This window comes from Macrobrachium nipponense, chromosome 2 (genome assembly GCF_015104395.2).
Source record: "Macrobrachium nipponense isolate FS-2020 chromosome 2, ASM1510439v2, whole genome shotgun sequence".
Taxonomy (NCBI): Eukaryota; Metazoa; Arthropoda; class Malacostraca; order Decapoda; family Palaemonidae; genus Macrobrachium; species Macrobrachium nipponense.
Window position 1 is genome coordinate 105,468,118 of NC_087201.1, and position 22,500 is coordinate 105,490,617.

Here is a 22,500-nt window from a genome sequence, read left to right on the forward strand (position 1 = left end):
AGCCAAAGGAGATACACTCTGATGTTATTGCTGTCGGACGATGCCTCGGAATGGCCGTATTACGAGGCTGGTAGCGTCCTTCTTTCATTCGAAAATATCGCTGCTGCAATCAGTGTAATTGAGAAGATAGGTAGTATATGATCATAAATTATTGCTGGTCGGTCAGTCGCTTAAATATAAGGAAACACGAGGAGATATAGAGGCGCCACAGAAAAGAAGACAGGAGAATTAAGATCAGTCGATAATTTCAAACATGGGCAGCGAGACATTTCGAAAACAGCCGAAATTCGAGATTTAAAACTGGAGTTTAAAAACCGTAGACTTAATAAACATTCCTTATTTAATATTTAACAGTCGGAGAAAGGGACTAAGTGATGCTTCACAACTACCATTGTTTTGTACCGAATTCGTTCGTACTTGTAATTTTTCATGCAAGTCAGTTTAAAAACCTATTTGCATTTTCTTCCGTAGATGAAACTGACATGAAGGAAACAAGGAGGAAAATGTTGAATCTGGAAAGAATGAAAAGAGGCACTAGTATAGGGTTTGGATGACGCTGAGAACCGAGAATAGAATTCTGTTTGATACAAGAATATTGTCAGCATTTTGGAATTAGAAATGAGTGACAGAGTTTAGAGCGTTATACCACTGGCAAGGCTGCCAGCCCTTGACTAAGAGGGTGAGTGATTTCTTACACATTGCATGAGGGACTCTTTCAATAAGACTTTAGTGGAAGAGTTTTAGTTAATTCTAAAAGATAGCTAAACCAGACCAAAGATGTAAAACTACGCCTCTCAAAGACATGGCCTAGAGGTAGAGAAACTGCATTTCTTCTCACATTACATAATGGCTCAAAAATGCCAAGGACAGTAGAAAAAAAACAAAGGAAAAAGGGCAAAAACCGTAAACAGTAATATGATAATTATTATTCTTAATACCGATCGAAAGCAGGTTCACGTAACGTGTGGTGAGGACTCTCTCTCTCTCTCTCTCTCTCTCTCTCTCTCTCTCTCTCTCTCTCTCTCATTAATTACTTCGTTTTATGTTTTTAGAATTTTTCTCCCTTAATTTTCCCTTCTCCATTTTTTTTGTGAATTCGCAATACTTAGCTAGAAAGGAGCAGGAAAGGCATATCACCATGCAGCGTAATAGTGGATAATTACGCAGAAGGAAGGATGACAAAGAAAAGGAAACTAATTACTGAAATTAGGATAGGACGGAGCAGACCCATTTGCTGTGCTTTCTGCAGTTTTCAAAATAAGAAGAAAAGTAATTAAAGTATCAAGAAAGGAGTAAAAAATATCATAACGACAGGACAAAGTGGATAACTGTATTATACTATTGCATGGTAGGGTAACTTATTATAAAAAGGACATCGAAAAATACAAGGATACTGAACAAAAAGGCAGCGATAGGAATAAAACCAAGTAGGATGAACATGTGAAGCAGAAAAAACCTGCCTAATTAAGCAATATTTAATCAATGTAGCCTCCGATGGAATCATTACGTAAAATGCATGGGAGAATCAGTTAGAATTAAATGCACTGAATAATGTCAAAATTAAAGTAATATATATATATATATATATATATATATATATATATATATATATATATATATATATATATATATATTATATATATATGTACTATATATTCAACAGGCGGAGGTTTCTCTAAACCCAACTATACAATGAAGGCAGGGGAAGCACCAACAGGTCAAGGAACTCATATTTATTAAGTTGCAACGTTTCGAAGCCAACCAGCAGGCCTCATTTTCAAGCTAAAAAGTAACAATTTCCAATTAGTACAATAACATTAAGCTACAATATTAAAATACACAATGTAAGGTACAATAAAACAATCACAGTTAAAAATACAAATCAGGACCAACCGTTGAGTGTGAAGACAGAGGAATGACTAACAAAAAACGTACACAGTTCACGAGAGGTAAAGAGGCTTTAGACGTGGCATGGGTGTTCAGTGAGGGGACCAGTTTTTTAACAAACAATGATTCATTAATTGTTAAAACCTTATGATTGGAAGCTCTGCCCCGTACAAGGACTTTAAGGTTTTGGGGAGAGCTTCCAATCATAAGGTTTTAACAATTAATGAATCATTGTTTATTATAAAAACTGGTCCCTTCACTGAACACCCATGCCACGTCTACACCTCTTTACCTCTCGTGAACTGATTACGTTTTTTTTTAGTCCTTCCTCTGTCTTCGCACTCAACGGTTGGTCCTGATTTGTATTTTTAACTGTGATTGTTTTATTGTACCTTGCATTGTGTATTTTAATATTGTAGCTTAATTTTATTTTACTAATTAGATATTGTTACTTTTTTAGCTTGAAAAATGAGCCTGCTGGTCGGCTTCGAAACGTTGCAACTTAATAAATATGAGTTCCTTGGCTTGTTGGTGTGCTTCCCTTGCCGTAATTGTATGTTATATATTATATATATATATATATATATCTATATATATATATATATATATATATAATAATATTAAATTATATACATATATATAATATATATATATATATATATATATATATATATACACTAATAAAGTCAAGTTCCCAGTTATATGAGGCGCTCTCACCTGTGTCTTCTCTTTTTCTTCTTCTTCCGCGATAAACCAAGAGAAGATGGATCGCCTGTCTTACCCAATAGCGAGTCGGAGCTGAATCCTGCAAGAGAAAACGGGAAGTTAGGGTTAAATGACTATAGGGAGCTTATTATTATTATTATTATTATTATTATTATTATTATTATTATTATTATTGCCGTTTGTTGTTTTTACATTGGTACTGAAGCCATTGGTATACTATTATCAGTAACGAAATATCATATTTACAAAAAAAATATATTTTTTCTTTTTTGTTTACGTTACAAGAAATCTTACATGTATATGACAAACGATACCACTTCGTTTATAGTTTCTTTTATATTTCAGTTATTTTGTCTAATTTGTTCATCTCTTGGATCTGAGAGCGATTGAAAGCAAGTCTTCGGTGATGATAATCTGGAAAGATTTAAGTTTCCATGTATATATTATTTCACCCTTATTAGGTTGTATGCCTTTGATAGATAGATAAACATGATATCAGCAAAACACCAACAAATAACAAACACACAGCAATTCAAATAACATCACATTACTTTAAAATGACAAATAATACAACGTGGATGGAACAATTACCTTTTATCTTCGATAAATGTCATTCCAGCTAATAAAAGTTAAAATTGGGTCACCCCCTCCCACCAATAGCCCACCTCTGGTCCCGCGACCAGCCGAAACAACGCGTTTGGTGACGATATTAACAACGCTAATAACGATGTTTGCCTGGACCATCATAACGCCAATAGCCGTTAAATAGCGTTCGTTAGATGGAGCAGGGAACAGAGCCCTTTTGACGAATTGTGATGAGGCTCTTGTTCTTGTTATATTTTTCGTTTGTCGCTTCTTTTGTTGTTGTTGTCGTCGTTGTCCTTGCCGACATCGTGAGCGACAGGTATTTTTAGATATCGTCGCTTCACCTTGAATGTTCTCCGGCATTCTTCTTAATCCTAGTAATGACATAAGTGGAGGTATCATTTGCAGCTGGTTGAATGAGTTCTCCCTTTATTAGTTGTTCAGTAGATACTTTTGTTTTGCTTTCATGCAGTAACACCCACCTCTATGTATATGGCTGCAAGTCGGTGTACTACTGTAGGCACCTCTGTTGAAATTCTCTTTCTTCCGTCTTACTTTCTACCCTTTCTTAACAATTGATTCATAGTGCAACTGCGAGGTTCTCTTCCTGTTACACCGTTCAAACCTTTTTACTGTCCATTTCCTTGTCAGCGCTGATTAACCCCATAGGTTCTATCGCTAGGCCTTTGGCCTGAATTCTATATATCATTTTATACTAACTAAGCAATTAACCAGGAAATTAGAATGATTAGAAATAAACAGATGAATGATTACTGAAATACCTGACTTAATTGTCACCGATCATTTGTCATCATTGCACTAGTTCCTCAAGAACATGTAAATAAGAAAGTAGATGAACTAGTGAATATCGGTAGAACAAAATAATTACGAATAGAAACTGAACAACTAAATAGGCGTGAATATATGATGTGAAAGGAAAAATTAATAATTATAAAGTATAGTAAATATCATTGCAGTCGAATTTATAGATAAGTTTTTAAAATAACATGTTGCACTAAACAAACCAATATAACTAAATACCCAAACAAAATTAAAGAGTTTATTAAAAAAGATATCCTGAACCGCCACATTAATTTTATCGTTCGCTTCCAAGTATTGACAGAATCACGGTCTTTCTGGACCATGGACAGAATATTCTTGCGACCACGTCGCTGGAATTTTCAGGGAATATGGAACACGAGTTCTGAAGAAGTACAGAGAAAAACGAATATACTATATATATATATATATATATATATATATATATATATATATATATATATATATATGTGTGTGTGTGTGTGTGTGTGTGTGTGTGTGTGTATTATTTATATATTCATAGATATTTGAACATATGCGTGTGTATATGTTTGTATCTCTGCTTGTGCGTGTGTGCATATACGTATATATATATATATATATATATATATATATATATATATATATATATATATATATATATATATATATATATATATATATATATATATATATATATATATATAGTGAAAAATGTCTTTGCTTGATTGTTTATATACGTACAAATCCACATTTCTTGACCGATTTTGGTGAGATTTTTACCATAGACCCCTCTCCCTTAGGAAGGTTTTAGTCAAAATCCGAAAATCGAGGAAAGTTTCTAAGGGGGGTCACACACCCTCTTTTTCATACCCCGTCCTTTTTACAAATCCATATTTATTGACCGATTTTGATGAGATTTTTACCATAGACTCCCCACTTCCCTTCCCCAAGGAAGGTTTTAGTAAAAATCCGAAATTCGACGTCCGTTTCTAACGATTGGCGTCCCATAACAGTGTCGGTTTTCATAACCCCCGTTCCTTTTCATTTACAAATCCAATTTATTTGATTTGACCTTTTAGTTGAGGGTTTACCATAGACTCCCCTCCCCCATCTAGAATTTCAGCGCTGTGGAGATGGAGGTAAGACATCACTAGCACCAAAGAGCACCAAAGGTGGTGGGGGGTGGGAAGGGATTCTCTGAAACGGGGCTGGTTCTTTCCCGTAGATTTACTAACTACGAATTTATCATAGCTAACTTCGGTATACGTATGACTTACTTTTCGGAAAAGAATAATGTGGGGTAAAACAACAATGACACCAAAGGGGGAGGGGATTGAGAAGGGGGTGACAGAGAGAGAATGAGAGGGATAGGAAGTGAGAGAGAGAGAGAGAGAGAGAGAGAGAGAGAGAGAGAGAGAAGCGCTAGTTTATCCGTTGTCTTTGAGAGTTATCCCGGGCAGCACTTGGTTGGTTAGCTAGTATATATATATATATATATATATATATATATATATATATATATATATATATATATATATATATATATATATGTATGTATATATATGTATGTAAAGAAATATATATATATATATATATATATATATATATATATATTAGTATATATATATATATATATGACCAAAATGATAACTCGGCTTGCTTGATGTTACGAACAGTCAATCATTTATTTTACACAGTGAACTTTAAGCAAAATTTTTCATCCTAGTGGAATAATAATAATAATAATAACAACAATATTAGCTGCGAAAATTCACTTCCGCTTTGATGAATTGAGAGCCGACCAAGGGAAGAGCAGGCTGATGATGTAGTCACTTAAGGATCAAGATGAGGAGAGACAGATCTGTTGCAAATAGCAGATCTAGATTTGTTTCCTTTTGTTCCCTCTGGGACTGAGTGGATACGGCACTGCCCTGATGTTCTATTGGTCAGCAGTTAAGGTTCCCAAACGGAGATTATTGTTGGCAAATTATGGAATTAATGTTATAGTTATTTAATAGAAAAAGAAGGCTAAGTACGATGGAACTGTGCCAAAAACCTGCAAAAGTATTTCTCGGGAATCAGATATCTGTATAATATACCTGAAAGACGCAAATTAAGAGATTAAGGCCAGGAGTACACGAGCCACTCTGTGGCGCCACAGAGCGGCGTTGGTGTGTGGCGGGGATGTGGCTTCCCATAGGTTCTATTGTTTATGAGATTGTGGCGGGGATCAGCGACAGCTCGTCACAGTTGCTTGCCACAGACGCTCGTGTGCAAGACATACCTTTTAAACAATGGAAACCTATAGGAGACCACATCCTCGCCACACTCCCACGCCACTCTGTGGCGCCACAAAGTGGCACGTGTACACCTGGCCTTAATGAGTAACTGGGACCTTGTGGTTTAGCAGGTTACCGTGGATAGAGAAATCACTTTCTCTTCCTTTGTGTCTGTCTATCCACCTATCTATTTGTCAAAGATTTTAGTGACTAATAATCAAATATTTATAAAGAAGAGAGGCGTAAGTCCTGTGCTCAGAGGTAGGCATACCAAAACAGAAGCTCAAGGACTTTAGAATAAATTTTTTTTAAGCGGAGAAATACTTCAACCTGTGCCCATATGTGTGTGGAAGTAAATAATATATTTTCAAGAAAATATCCCTAATTACAGGGTACAAACGAATTACCTCTCGACGTTTGTGATATCATCAAAAACGTAACTTAACTATAATCAGCTTCTTTTAAATTACCTTTCATGTGGGAATAAGTTCTGATACCAACTGCCGCCTCGCATACTTTCAAACTAATTTGCTCAAAGGATACTGATTTTGTGAGGTGAGTAAGCCAAGCACTGATTATCAGTCCGTACTAGATATGTTGTAATATATGAAATATGGGAGAAGCTGGGAACCCTTCCATGCAATAATATACTCTTATATTATACGTCGAGTCATTGCAATTTCTTGAAATCTCCTCATTTTATGACAGTTCATAGAAAGTCCATTGTCACCACGTAAGTAAAATCATCCTTATTTTCTATCAGGGTACTGAGAGCTCTAATGTTCGATAAAAGAAAAATCCTTTTTGCTCGTTAAGTGACAACTTCAGGATTACGAACACCTTACATGAATGTTAAGTAATTAGTTGGGCTGATACTGAAAAGTTTTATTACCTACTATTTTTGACGCTCTTTTGTTTTTCATGGGCTTTTTACGTTTTCCTATTTGGTTTCCGCCTTCTTGTTCCTTGTGTTATTATTGTCATTATTATTGATGTTATTAAAAGGGGACGGCTGCTCCATATCCATTCAGCTTCTGAAAAAGCTTTTGAGGAACTGAAAGGATATCAATTAGTAAATCTTTTAATTTAGTTTGCTTGAAAGTAGAGTTACTATTTATTATTATTATTATTATTATTATTATTATTATTATTATATTATTATTATTATTATTATTATTATTAATCAAGCTTTCCTCCAGATATCCCTTCCTTGTTTTCGCCACCCTCATGTATACCCGACCAACACACACCCACACACACACACACACACACACACACACACTGTTTCATTACCCACCTCTTTCTCACACTAATCAAGCAATTCCCGGATTTAATTGAGGGCAGCGAGGCTGTGGGGCTCGGCGGTGCTCTGATGTCAGCGCCACCTGTCACGTCGCTAATGGCCTAATGACCAGGTGAATACTTACCCCCTCAGCGCCCTGCTGCGCCGCCGTCGGTTCTTAGGGCCTCGCCCCTCTCTCTCTCTCTCTCTCTCTCTCTCTCTCTCTCTCTCTCTCTCTAATATCACCATCCTCTTTCCCCTTTCAGTTCCTCTTCTTACCGAAAGAAGGGCGATGAAGAAGAAGAAGAAGAAGAAGAAGAAGAAGAGAGAGAGAGAGAGAGAGAGAGAGAGAGAGAGAGAGAGAGACGGGGGGGGGGGGGGGGTTGTGGGACCGAGATTGGGATGCATGGATATAAGAAAAAAGAGAGAGAGAGAGAGAGAGAGAGAGAGAGAGAGAGAGAGAGAGAGAGAGAGGGCGAGTTTTGGAAGGACGGATATAATAAGAGAAAGAAAGAGAGATAAGAAGAGAAAGAAGGATGCAGAGAGAGAAAGGAGGAGAGGCGGCCAGTGAATGATGCGAGGGGGAACACAATGACGGCAGGATGGAGAGGAAATCAAGGTACAAAATGAGGGAGCAGGAGACAATGAAATAAGAAAAGAAGTGGCAGCTAAATGTGAAAAAAGAGGGAGAGATAATAAGGCTGGAAATGATAAAATAATTAATGAAAAAACGTTGATGAATTAGAGGAAACTGTAAAGGTGAATAAAACGTAAGACTTTTTATGAAACAAAGGAAAAGAAAACAAATAGAGTAACGACAAAGGACACTTCGTCATTCTTCTGAATGAATTAAATCAGTTTAAGAAATGAAATTCGTCAACAATATCAAGGAGAGATGGGAAAAAAGGTGATTGAAAATAGAATAAAGATTGATTAACGATTCTACATGAATTTGAAGAGAGAGAGAGAGAGAGAGAGAGAGAGAGAGAGAGAGAGAGAGAGAGAGAGAGAGAGAGAGGATGAAGAAATTAAAGAATAGATAACCGACATACACAAACTTTAGCATTCTGTTTTTATCCTTTCATCTGTTTTAACCTTTTTGTTAAATTTTTGCAGGGCAAATAATTTTTCTGCATTTTCAGCGATTTTTATGTTTTGTCATTATTAAGCTCTCTCTCTCTGTCTGCTCTCTCCTCGCTCCTCTCTCTCTCTCCTTCTCGCTCCGTCTCTCTCTCTCTCCATACATAGAGATGTATGTGTGAATGTATGTGTTTGTGAATACGAGACAGACGGACAGACAGAGAGAAATACATTAACATAAAATAACTAAATATTCCTACTCTTCGCTTAGCCAAACCTAAACAACAAGCATAAGACAATGAGCAGCAGCCGATCGAACAAACGGCGCGGGGAGGAACACCTCATATCTCTCCCCCATCAAAGGGACGATGAGACGGACACATATCGCGTATTTCCCTAAAGCATTTCAGTTTTTTTTCCCTAGACCACGCGTACCATGGGGTTCATCCAAGGATCTTCTCGCATTCAGGTGTTTTGCCTTTGTGCCTTCGTCGTCCTTCGTAAGGGATTTAATTTTCAAACGGCTCTTTACGTATATGTTTGAAGGCATACACTTTTATGCATGAAATTGGATTTACTAGCATATTTCATTTCTATTATATATATCTTATATATATATATATATATATATATTATATATTAATCTATACATGTATTTATTATCATATATAACATATTATGTGTTTTTATATAACAATGAGCACATAAAATTATATATATACAAGTTGTATAAAATATATATCCATTTATAAATGTGATATATATATATATATATATATATATATATATATATATATCTATATATATATATATATATGTATATGAACACAAGCACACAGTATGTATATATACTCTATATATATACTATAAATATATATAATATATATCTAACTATATATATATATATATATATATGAAAGAATTTGTAGTAAGCTATTCCTATTCTTGCTAAGTAATAAAACTTTTGCAAAGAGCACACTGAACCTTTAAAATGAACTGAATATTGTGTAGACATGCACGTAAGCTAAAACATGTTTGTATGTGTGTGTGTGTGTGTGTGTGCAATGGTAACTGCATTCAATCTGAGCTCACTCAGCCCCGTGGAACTTGCACTCGTTGAGTTGCAGGGAAACCCGTCAACTTATCATCAACAAGTAGGTAACATTTCTGAGGGGTATTTGTCATTCGATAAACACTGGTGCTTAAATACGTTGTAATACTTGACAGATATAACGAAAACATCCCTTAATTATTAGTTATGGGCTTATCTTCCTCAGTCCCCAGTATCTACGACGTTCCGTTTTCAACATGATTTCGAAATTACCAAGATTTGTTTATACATTTCTATTCTTATTCGTCGACGGTAGGACGTTTCACAAATTTTTTTTTCTCCGTAGAGCCAGAAATATTGATATGAGTCTTGAGTGTTGAAATGATTTCATTGCCGTTATTATATTTGCTCTCTCTCTCTCTCTCTCTCTCTCTCTCTCTCTCTCTCTCTCTCACACACACACACAACACCTGCAAACAGATAAAGGGAAAATTTAACGTGTTTATTATGTAACTGCTATGTATTTATGGAGTCATTTATGCATATACACACCCATAAACCGAACATACGTGCTCGCCCGCGTGTGCTTTTACTTACCCGCGTGCGCGCAATCAGAGAGATGGAGCGGAAGAGCCAACTGGAAGGAGAGCCACAGGAGTGAGGCAAGTACTACATCCTGAGCGCTCACTTGAGCGTCCTTTATTCTCTCTTTTGTAAATCCTCATTCCCTTTCTACTCCCACCGAAACCACACTAATTATTCCTTAGTACAGTGCTTGAGAGGGGAGGTAGTGGGAGGGGGTGTTGCGGGGAGCTTAGCTCTCACCTCACGAGTAAGTTATTTACACGTCTGGGTCCCGCACGACTTACGGGCTATTGAGGAAAGGAGAAAATCTGCACTAGATTACACAAGTCATTAACGAAGGAGGGACTTTGTTTCAAGAGGCTGGGAGGTTCTCTTTGTGAGGCCTCGCTCCGCTTTCCAGCAGGTGGACTTTCCCTTCCTGGTCCAACCCGATAGATTTTTGAGGGAAAATATAGATTACTGAAGGATAATAGGAACGCGATCTGTTCTTTAATCTTTCATTGCCTCATTGATAAGAATAACGAATAAACAAAGTTTTTTTTAGCCCAGAAATTAGAAAGTAAGTTGTCAGAAAGAAGGTAAGAAAATGGGTTTTATATTCTGTTAATTTTAAATTGTTGCTTAGGCAGAGTGATGAAGGAAAAAGCAAATTTCAAGCAGAATTTTTAGCGTGATCTCAAACACACACTATCGGTTTTAATACTGTGATTGTCTTTTGTTTGCGAGTAACAATTACCGCCAGCAAGTCATGCGCGCTGCTAAAACCCACTTATGGAAGAGATGAATGGGCTCAGAGAGGAGAAAAGAAAGGGCAGACAGAGAGAGAGAGAATGGGAAGGGGAGAGTGTTTTCAAGAGTGATGGGAAAAAAGAGGTTGGCTTGCAAGTTGAGAGCTTTGGTGGGCGGAGAGGCTGGTTAATCCCACAGCCTCTTATTTCTCTCACAAGCGAATGGCTCTCTTATCAGCTGTGGGCGGGGAAGATCTTAAAATGGCGGAGGGGTGGGTGGGTAAGAAAATAAAAAATATATAGAGGAGGAGGAGGAGGAGGAGAAGGAGGAATAAATTTAAATCTTGGCGTGGAGCAGTTGGGAACGACGTGAGCAAACTGAATGAAAGCAACTCCACAGAACGCAAGAGGTCGAGAGGCGACCCAGGAAGAAAGGCAGGGTCGCGAGGGCACCTTTTTGAAGTCGTGATTATGAAGATAATGATGACCCAGGTAATGACGACAACTGTCCTAAACCGGGAAGACACAAAGCCAACGAGATCGTTGCTGGGTTGTTGAGCTTGAAAGACCAAGCTGCAATTCCGCGTCCATTCCTTCCCGGCCACGGCACACACGATGGGGAGGGCGTGTCTAAGAGACTTCCGTGCCACCCTCCGGGTGGAAGAGCCAAGGGCCTGTCGTCCACTATCTTGTTCCCCTAACCAAAGGGCGTCAAACATCTCCGGGATTAAAACCCACACCCATGTTAAAATTGAAGATCTTTCTCGTGCACTCCACGCTTCTACTTTTTCCATTTGAGGCTTTTTTACCTCGTGATGGCCTCCTCCTCCTTCTCCTCCTCCTCCTCCCCCTCCTCCTAAAACTCTTTCACTTCCCCAGCCCTATCCCGCCCCTCCCCCTTCTCCAGTGGCTACAGCCTGAGACACATGGCGAAGCACTATAGCACCAGTAATAATAGACCATCTCCGTCAAGAGGTAAACGAGGAAAGCATTATTTTTTCTATCCTAATGACAAATGACACTCATAGTTCCTACTAGGGAGTCCCGGAAGAGGGAGGAAGAAAGGGAGGGGGGAGAGAACGAAACTCCAAGTGACGCCATGTTAGCAGCGAATCAACAGACGAGGCAAAGGAAACAAGCAGAAGGGGACAGAAAGCGGAATAAAACGAAGAGCAAGAGGAAGAGTAATACACATAAAAAATGATAGCAATCCACGAGTAACTCAAAATGAATTATTTCAAAACTGAAGTATATGAGAATATTTTTTAACTGAGTTGTCGATGATCTAAGGCCAACATTCTCTCTCTCTCTCTCTCTCTCTCTCTCTCTCTCTCTCTCTCTCTCTCCAAAATATGAGTGCCATTTGAAGATTTTGCAATCCCCTTCTCTCCCACTCCTCATACTCGTCAACTGCGCAAATTAACAACTCATAACCCACTCCTGATCCATTAGTCTTCCGCAGAAGGCAAATCATCATCCAGCCCCGGCCTCCTCTCTCTCTCTCTCTCTCTCTCTCTCTCTCTCTCTCTCTCTCTCTCTCCATTTTTTCGGCTCCACGAATCGCTGTAATATTAAATCTGCATTATTACCGAGTTTTACTTTTTGTTTTAGAAATGAATAATTGCTCTCAGTTTTGTTTCAGAAAGGAGTAATTGCTCTCAGTTTTCCACAGTCTACGCCATTTTTTCCCTGTTTTCAGTCTTTCATAACTACTGCAAATACAACAAACCAGTGTAAATCCATAATTATCTACATAGCATGCAATTCAGTAATAATTTTATCACTTCGAAAATCTCGTTCTTTTGCTGAGAGACTCTGAGTCAGGTTGCACATATAGATATTAATACTCAATACATCAGGCGTTCTTGAATATGAAAATAATTCTAACTCATTTTCATATCCAAGAACTTGAATTTTATGCAAAAGATTTTTTTTTTTTTTTTTTTTTAAGCGAGGCAAGAAGTCTCGTCTTGAATATAGTCATAATCTTATTCTTTGTAGTCATACCATTTACCATCGTCTTCTTAAATTTAGGCTAAATGTGACGATAACACAAGTTCTTGTCAAGGATATTGCCGTTGGGTTCTTAGTACTACGAAGTTATCCCTCGCTTGAAATAAGCTCTTACATGTAGTATCTATTAGTTCAACCAAAATCATGACTTTTGCTTGTCTTACCACATTCATTGGTAGAACTGGAACCATTTTTTCGTTAATTATAATTTTTGCTTAACCCTGGTAGATATTACATGTTAACCTTTACCCAAAAACGCTCTCTGTTTTCCAAACCCATCCATAGTCAGTTCTTCTGCCTCCAGAATTTAGGAATTACCATGTCAAGTAATATGGATTATTGTTCGTTATTGTCTTTTTTTCCTACTTCTAGCTGTTGCGTCATCAACCTAAACGAGCTTGTTTTTTTTTCTCGTTAATGATCATGTTTTTTCCCATCCACATTTACCCTATGCATAATCTCGAACATTTCTGTTTGCTTATTCATAGACAGTTCTTGTTTTCCGTAATCGTAACTATGACTGTATTAGCTTAAGCTTCTTTCATACTAATCACTGATCAATTTCGGATAGTTATAGGGAGAAGTTTCATATTACTGCTTGCTAGTACATTTGTAGCGTATCCAAAATCATTCTCACTCAGCTATGCAGGGCGTCTTGTGTTACCACTGTTGAGTCCTAAATTTGCTTTATTTTCTTGAGTATTTTTTAAATTGATCATACTTTTGTTCCTTACGTTAAAATGATATCAATATGATTTGAAACTAACATTGCTGCCAGATTTGATTATAAACGTTGCTGTTTTCCTCATCTAAAACGGACAGTTATACAGTTTTGGTTAAGTACTGGCTTCATTACTTTAAAAAAAAGAGGGCAGGCAATTCTAATACACTCTCCGCTGAGAGCTGAAGGTTCGAATGGTTTAATTTTCTTTAAATGACTGAATTCGAACCCACGCTTATGGGACGACAGCTCAGTGTTAGTTAATCTCTAAGAAAGTGGGATTAAGCCATAGCCAGCGTAGTTTCGAACCCCATTATGGAAGGATAATACCCTCTTCGATTCCGTTGCGTGTCTCTTACCCCTTAATATAAAATCCACTTTTCGGAATAACTTTCAAACAAGAGTTAATATGTATTTTAAGTGCATCTGTCTCCCGCCAGGATTCGAACCCGGCCCTTCTGGGATAGTTACAGAAGAAGCAGCGGACAAGACTCTTCTGCCTCTAACCCAAAATGCATAGGTTCGAATTCTATCCCGGGTAGATTCACTGCTGATAATTCCCTTCACATGTTAGTTATTTCAGAGGAAATGGGAATCCTGTATTAATAGGTATTAATGATTAAATATTTGAGATTACAAATTCACGTGTAAATCAGTGACAAAACTATCATATATATATATATATATATATATATATATATATATATATATATATATTTTATATATATATATATAGTGACAAAATTATCTATATATATATATATATATATATATATATATATAGATATATATATATACATATATTAAATATAGATATATATATATATAATATATATTTATATCATATATATATATAAAATATATATGTATATACTATTTATTATTTATACTATATATATACGTATATCTATTATATATAATATATATATCTATATATATATATCTATCTATCTATATCTATATCTATATATACATATATCTATATATAGTATATTAATCTATAGTATCGTATATATATATATAAGATTATATATTGTATATATATACGTCTATATATCAATATATACGTATATATATAATCTTCATAGCATGTAGATATATATATACGTATATATTGAGTGATAGTATATATATATATATATATATTATATATATAGCAGGGAGTAACTCCCAATCCCCAAATCCTGCTTTCCGAGAGAAAAATCACAAACAGCGGAATGATTTGGTTAAACACATTTTGACTCCGGCCCCATTCACTTGTTATTACCCAAACATTTTGCTTGCGCGTATTTTAAATAGCTTTGGCGATTATTTTGTCAAACGAATTTTGTTAATTAAAAAACGTTTTACGCTCAGCAATTCAATTCAGTTTATTTTCCACCCGTTTCGGTATAGGCATTGCACATATGTGCATGTTTGCAGGAGCATGTGTATGTGTGTGTGTGTGTGAGAGAGAGAGAGAGAGGGACGAGACTGATGGTTTAATCGCTGTGTTTATGGGATTGAACGTGTGCGTGTGTTTGTGTGCGCTTGTGTGTGCTTGCCGCTTGTTTACACGAGTCCATAAGCTCGGAAAATTTGCACATATGATTGCTTGAGCTTTGTTTGACACTGCGAGGGAAAAGTTTGGACTCGATTCTTTACGTGTTTCGTTATATGTCTAGATTAGTTGATGGAAATTGAATCAGTTCCCTATTTCCATGTGCCAGTCTGGATAACTATATTTATACCTATCAAGTTTTATATATATATATATATATATATATATATATATATATATATATATATATATATATATATATATATATATGATGGATAGATAAATAAATATAATGTATATAGTAATGTATATAAGTATATATGAACACAGTCTTATATTTCCCGTTTTTATTCTAAAAGCCTCAGTTTTGGTGTTTCAGGAGAATGGCCGCCATTTGCATGCGTTTAACGGATGAAATTGGGTCGCAGATTCATTTCCCTAATTTTATCACCCAAATAGTACGAATGGCCATTTGGAGCATATAAGTCTCCCTGGCCCAACCCCAGAGAAATCTAGAACAGGCGAACATTCAAATGCACATCTGATATCCTCGTAATGGGGTGGTACCGTCAGTGCGCCTCACATGGGTACTGTAGGCATTAATGAATGTTATTGCAGCGTCCTTCCCCCCTCCCCCCCCCCTCCTTGCTGTACCCGTTTTTTTTTTTTTTTTTTTTTTTTTTAGCTTTTACTTCGCTTCTGCTCCAAGTTGCTTTCTCCAGTCTAGCTGTTACTTAGTACAATTGCGAAGGTTTCTTCCTTTATTTTCTTGGTCTCTTTATCTTGCTGTCCATCACCTTCGTTTCACCGTCTTAATCGCTGTATGGCCGGAAGTGCCTCAGTGCTTGGCTTGGCATTCTAAATTTCATAAATCGATCAATCAATGTATATCGGACATCTTTCGTTCACTACAAAGTTGTTCAAAAAGATGTCAGTCCTCAGTCCCGAGACTGACTGAAGTACCCATTGGAAGCAGCCTAGAAAAAGAAGTGTATGGATTGGTTCAGTAAAATGAATGCACCAAAATGTTTGCAATCATGTAGGGTGAAGCGGTGACGACAATGTCATCTTAAGGCATAAATTCGTGCATATCGATACAGGTCTGCATTTTCATGTTTTCTCGTTAATTAAAAGTTTTCGGTGATCTTAGATTGGAAACAAAGCATTTTATTTTGTTTGTTTGTCCAGATACAGACAGACAAAGCTGAATCTTCAACATATATAAATGCTAACTTTCTCTAATAACTGCAATAATATTTAACGAAAAATGAGAGAATGCTTAAAAAAAAGTTTTACGGATAACCGATAAACAGATTTGATTTACGATTCAGTGTATTTTTGTTACTCTTGGTGGAAGCATATAAAAATCTGCGGGCTCATTTTTGAGTTCCTCCTGAAAGGTGTACAGAGGAAATGAGCGCAAGTAGGAGCGAAGATCCGCCACAGATTATGTACGAATGTCTTGGAAAAGAAGGGAAAATATCCCACAAATTTGAAGCTCTGTTGGTCTATCGCTATTACTGTCTCGGTGGGTATTTGTTTATTCATTTATTTATTGTGGTGAATCGAATCGTTTTTCAGCAGATTAATTGGTCAATACTGCCATATTATGCCTACATTAATGTTCGAAATATATCCCATCAAAGACTTCAATGCCTTCATTTTCTCCCCTGTGAAACTTGCTTTGGAATTACATAAGTGACTTTCATTTTTATGCGTTCAGATCAGTCTTCATAAGAATAAATACCATGACATATGTATTAATCAAATTTCGTCCTCTGTTCAAAGTTTTCATCTTCATTTAGATCATCATTTCATCCAGTTCCCCAGAAACATAATGTTATAAAACATAGTCATCCTGAATTTCATCTCGATCATAATTACTTGTTCATCGAAGACTCCAGTTCCTAAAACATGTAGATGCGCAGGGTCGCACGCGCGCTCGCACACACAGACCAGCAAGGACACAAAGAACCACAACATTTTTCTAAGTGGAGTGATTTCACGTGATGACAAAAATCGCTTTGAGTGATGGAGGATATTTGATAGGGGGAAAGTAGACCGAGTTTCTCAATTCCCAGCCTCTCATCGCAACCCTATCTCCCCGTTCTTAGCCCACCCCGCTTCCCCCAATCCCCAGAATATTCCCCTTCCTCTTCCCTCTTTCCCTACCCCTCCCACACCCAATACCCTCAACCCCTCAACCCACTCTCTCTCCTGAATCATTCCAAATCTCCCTCCCTCTTTCTCCATCCCCTCCAACGCTTCATACAGACTTCTCCCAACCCCTCCCACCGGTCTTCCCCAACCCGCCACCCCCAACATACACATATACATTCACTTCAAAGCCATCCAAATGCTAAGCGCAATAAGCAAATGGATGCAATGCGACCACGATGCAAAAAAGAAGAAGGAGAAGAAGATAAAAAAAAAAATGACGCTGGTATCAGAGCAAACTTCGCCAGACCGCAGATCCCTACTTTCCTATGTATACTCGAAGGAAGAAGGAACTGACAACATTAGAAAATAATAGCATGTCACTTTGCGCGTCGTTTTGAGCAGTCTTCTATATTGTATCAGTGGAAAACAAATGCAACAGAGTTAATTGTGCCAATGTTCATTAGTTATATTATATATTGTAAGTATACATATATATAAATATATGTTATATATATTATGTATATTATAGTATATAATATTACTATATATATGTATTATATATAATGCATATATATATATATATATAATTATATATATATATATATATATAATATATATATATATGTAGAATCTACAGGTCGGCAAGGTGACCTCGTCATGATTACGGTATGGCGGGTTCTTTTTCCACTACCAGGCATTATGATTTCTTCATATTTCTTTAAAGTTGGATCTCAAGGTTTGTAGTGACAAGCGTATCCAAAAAAGAGCAAAGAATTTGAGAAGTTAAGAGGGCATTGTGGCTATTACAATTTCATATATATATATATATATATAGATATATATATATATATATATATATATATATGTATATGTATTTATATATATATTATATATATATATATATATATACCATATATACATATATAGATATATATATATATATATATATATATATATTATATATATGAAATTTATAAATTGTAAATAGCCACAATGCCCTCTTAACTTCTCAAATTCTTTGCTCTTTTTTGGATACGCTTGTCTTCTTCTACGCCTTCTGGTGTATATATATATATATATATATAGTATATATATATATATATATATATATATGTATATATATATATATATATATATATATATACATATATATATACATACACTATAATATATATATATATATATATATATATATATATATATATATATATATACACACCAGAAGGCGTAGAAGAAGACAACATTAAATATAAGTAACTTTATTCCTATTGCGACGTTTCGAGACGAATGTGTCATCATCCAGGCTAAAATGCAATGTGTTTTTTGTTGTCATGCAAAAACACATTGTATAAATTAATACGAAACAAGATACAACATTGTGTTTGATTGTAGTAAGCATTCTGACAATACTGCTTACGAAATGTTCTGCCAGACACAAAAACCCCTATAAACAGATGCATATGAGGTTAGAACTAATACAGAGAGAGAGAGAGAGAGAGAGAGAGAGAGAGAGAGAGAGAGAGAGAGAGAGAGAGAGACGTACTACATTCCTTTACGACATAATATTCATTAGGGGGTGGAAAAGTCGAGACCAAATTGCTCCCCAACCACCCTCCCATATATATATATATATATATATATATATATATATATATATATATATATATATATGTGTGTGTGTGTGTGTGTGTGTGTGTGTGTGTGTATGTGTGTGTGTATGTGTGTGTGTGCATGTATGTATGTATGTATGAGTGTGTATAGACAGATAGATGCAAGGTCTAAAGAATACCTGGGTGGATGGAGAGACAGACAGCAATAGAAGAGTGCGAGCGCTTATGCACCCACGTCAAAATGAGACGACGATCGAGCAAGACTCCGCGGCACTTACAAGAAGTAATTTCTAATTATATTTCCAGGTAAAAATATCAATTAGTGTTGTGGAGGCCGGCCCAATGAGGGAACCAATCGGGAAAATTAAAAACAAAACCCGAGAGAGAAACTCGCAGGCATTTTATCAACATTTCTTCCTCATCATTTCGCTTTGTATCTCGGATTAATGAATCCGCATAATTATGAGGGAGTGGGTGGGGTGGGGTGGGGATTTGGGGATTTGGGGAGGGGGTTGTTGGGGAGGGGGACCTCATGGGTGGGTGGTTGGGGAGCAGATTGGTCCCGACCTTTTCCACCCCCTAATGAATATTATGTCGTAGAGGAACGGAGTTCGTCTCTCTCTCTCTCTCTCTCTCTCTCTCTCTCTCTCTCTCTCTCTCTGTATGTCTGTTTATCTGTATTCATGGTTAATATGTTCATTTCCATTTGTTTAAGGAAATTTACTTATCCTTGGTTATGTTTATTCACTTTTTCCGAATTATTGTGATTTATTACAAAAATTATTGTCTTCTGTCATATCTTGAGACATTTATTAAGATCCTTAATTCTGTCATTAGCAGGAAGGAATATTTAAGATCAGTGTCTCTCTCTCTCTCTCTCTCTCTCTCTCTCTCTCTCTCTCTCTCTCTCAGCTATCATTCTTCACACTCTACATTGCTCTGGATCGTTCTTTGTTTATCAGGTTTTTTTGTTCCCCCATACAAACCCCTCATCTCATTTTCTGACTATTCCGTTCTAATAATTTTTTCATTTCCACGGTCTCTCTCTCTCTCTCTCTCTCTCTCTCTCTCTCTCTCTCTCTCTGGTATGAGACAGACGCACACAGACGCATACACACATTTTTCCTAATGTATTTTTCTCTCCTAGTATTGTCATTGCCCAAATGGGAAATGAGACGGTTATTGGAAAGATTATAGTTTCCTCGGCCTTATTTTCCATTACTTTTTAAGCTGGTTTTCAATTATTGCCAGAATGACACTTTTCAGAATTCCTTGTGCGTCTAGTAACTGTGTTAATGGTACTTTAACTCTGCTTCTACATTTCAGAGGCGTGTGCCGACTGTTTCGAGTCTTCAGCCCTTTTGAATACGCCTACGAGTGCGCGAGGACGCAGCCTACTATACCTGTAAGTGTAACTCGTAGTTTTTGTTGTTTTTTTGTCTTCTATGTTTTATTTGCTGAAAATCCGTTTGTAGTGTTTCTTGTTAAAAAGAAGTAAATTTGCGTTGACCCGTATGGGTGTATATATTTGTGTACTTACGGCAATACGAAAAAGTACGATAAAATAGTTTGCGCACAGTGAGGAGGAGACGATTACCGACACACACACACGCGTCGGCCATTGGAATTCCTATCAGAACTTTCAACAAGTTCTAAAGCTCTTCTCCCACCGAAAAGAGTCATTGAGTTTTTATAAACAAATACGAACAAGCAGAAAATGTCAAGAGTCAATGTCCACGAAAGTCTACGTCTGCTATTATATCAGAAAAGCATTAGTATCCGCTCCCCACTGAGCCTTTCGGCCAGTATAGCCAGATACGCAAAATAACCTGCTGCATCCCATTGTGTTCTGGCCATCCTGTCACATCGGAGAATCACTTAACACGATCTTATTACTCCCGGCGACACTTGTGGAGGTGATAAAAATATCTTTTTCATAACTTTAATCACCTCTCAAACGGCCATTCTAATTTCGTCCTTAATTACACTGGCTCCCGAGCTACTAGCAATTATGATAATTTCATCACTTAGGCTAATTGACTGTCAGATGGAATCGCTAGCTGACTCCACCTCATTTGCCGACCGACTCGGTAGTACCTACTGTTGGGGGAGGGAGTTTGTCTGGGGAGGGAGGAAGGGAGGGGGTGTTGTTGGAGGTGGGCTGGCTAACAGGTATGTGAAGGGGAGGGGACGGGTGTTATTTGTTCTCGAAGGATGGTTTCTTGATGAGTAATGAGTAGAGTTTCTTTATAGGTGATACAGAAGGAAAATTCGTCATTTTACAGGATGTGCAAAGAGCAGGAGAATCAGTTATAAGTAAAATATGACCTAAGTCTTACTGTCATGCAATAAATATGGTTAGTTATCCTGTTGAACCACTAAAAAAATTTGACAAAATGACATATGTAGATTCAAATGAAATTCTGAGTATAAATTTAAAAAAAAACGGTGAAACATTTTTCTGAATAATTAAAACCCAAAAAAGGTGAGATAAATCGGCACAGAATCGGAATCGGCAATATAAAAATAAGGATATCTGTTTAAAACAAAAGTAAAAACGTTTAAATAGAAGTCTTATGGACAGAAATATTTTTGGAGCAAAGTATGAAAAAGGAGGAATTTTGAAATTATATTTGTTGAAACGCATTAAAAAATATCAGAGGGCAATTTTATCTCGCACCACAACGGATAAGGAATAGTATACTGCAATGGGTAGATTTATTTCAGTTGCCACGTCTGTGTCAGTTTTAAACGGATTATAGATACGTACATTAGCAATTCAGGAATTGTTATCTAAATGAATCGGTTTACGAAAAAGATGATCTTTCTTAGTAAATATTTATATGAGATTTACACGCGTTAGCCATTTGCCCGAAAAATTAAATTGCCCCGTTCTACCGAATGTCTCGGTTAAAAGAGAAGTGACGGATTTTCGAAAGAGTTAGATATACGTTGATGTCCGGTTATAATATAGGACAGATATATATATATATATATATATATATATATATATATATATATATATATATGTATGTATGTATATATATATATATATATATATATATATATATATATATATATGATATATATCATATATATATATATATATATATATATATATATATATACATACATACATACTCTAGTGCATGATATACTATCTCGCTATAGCAGTGCACAAAACTTACAGTACCAGCAAGGTAATCAATAGCATATTCCCCCGCTGTTGAGGGAGAAGGGAAGAAATTCTTAGAAAAATCACTGTCCCAAAGACAAACCAGGACCACTTTGCGCCCATTCTTCTTCTTCCTTCCCTGTCTCTCTTCCTTTCTTTTCTCTTCTTCTGACAGTCCAGGCTCAGGAAAACGACAGAAGAAACAAAAGAAAGTGAATGGAACGGTCTTCTATACAGGAGTCTGAAATCTCCCCCCAACCACCCACCCCCCCACCCT

At 36.5% G+C, this 22,500-nt stretch overlaps 1 protein-coding gene across 1 annotated transcript in view; it reads right to left on the minus strand.

Moving 5' to 3' along the window:
* LOC135221265 (visual system homeobox 2-like) overlaps positions 1-22,500 on the minus strand; it is a 117,848-nt gene that overhangs the window by 72,412 nt on the left and 22,936 nt on the right. Inside the window, exon 2 of the mRNA XM_064259079.1 lies at positions 2,605-2,692. Within this exon, the coding sequence (XP_064115149.1) occupies positions 2,605-2,692 (88 nt within the window). The remainder of the gene's footprint in view (positions 1-2,604; positions 2,693-22,500) is intronic.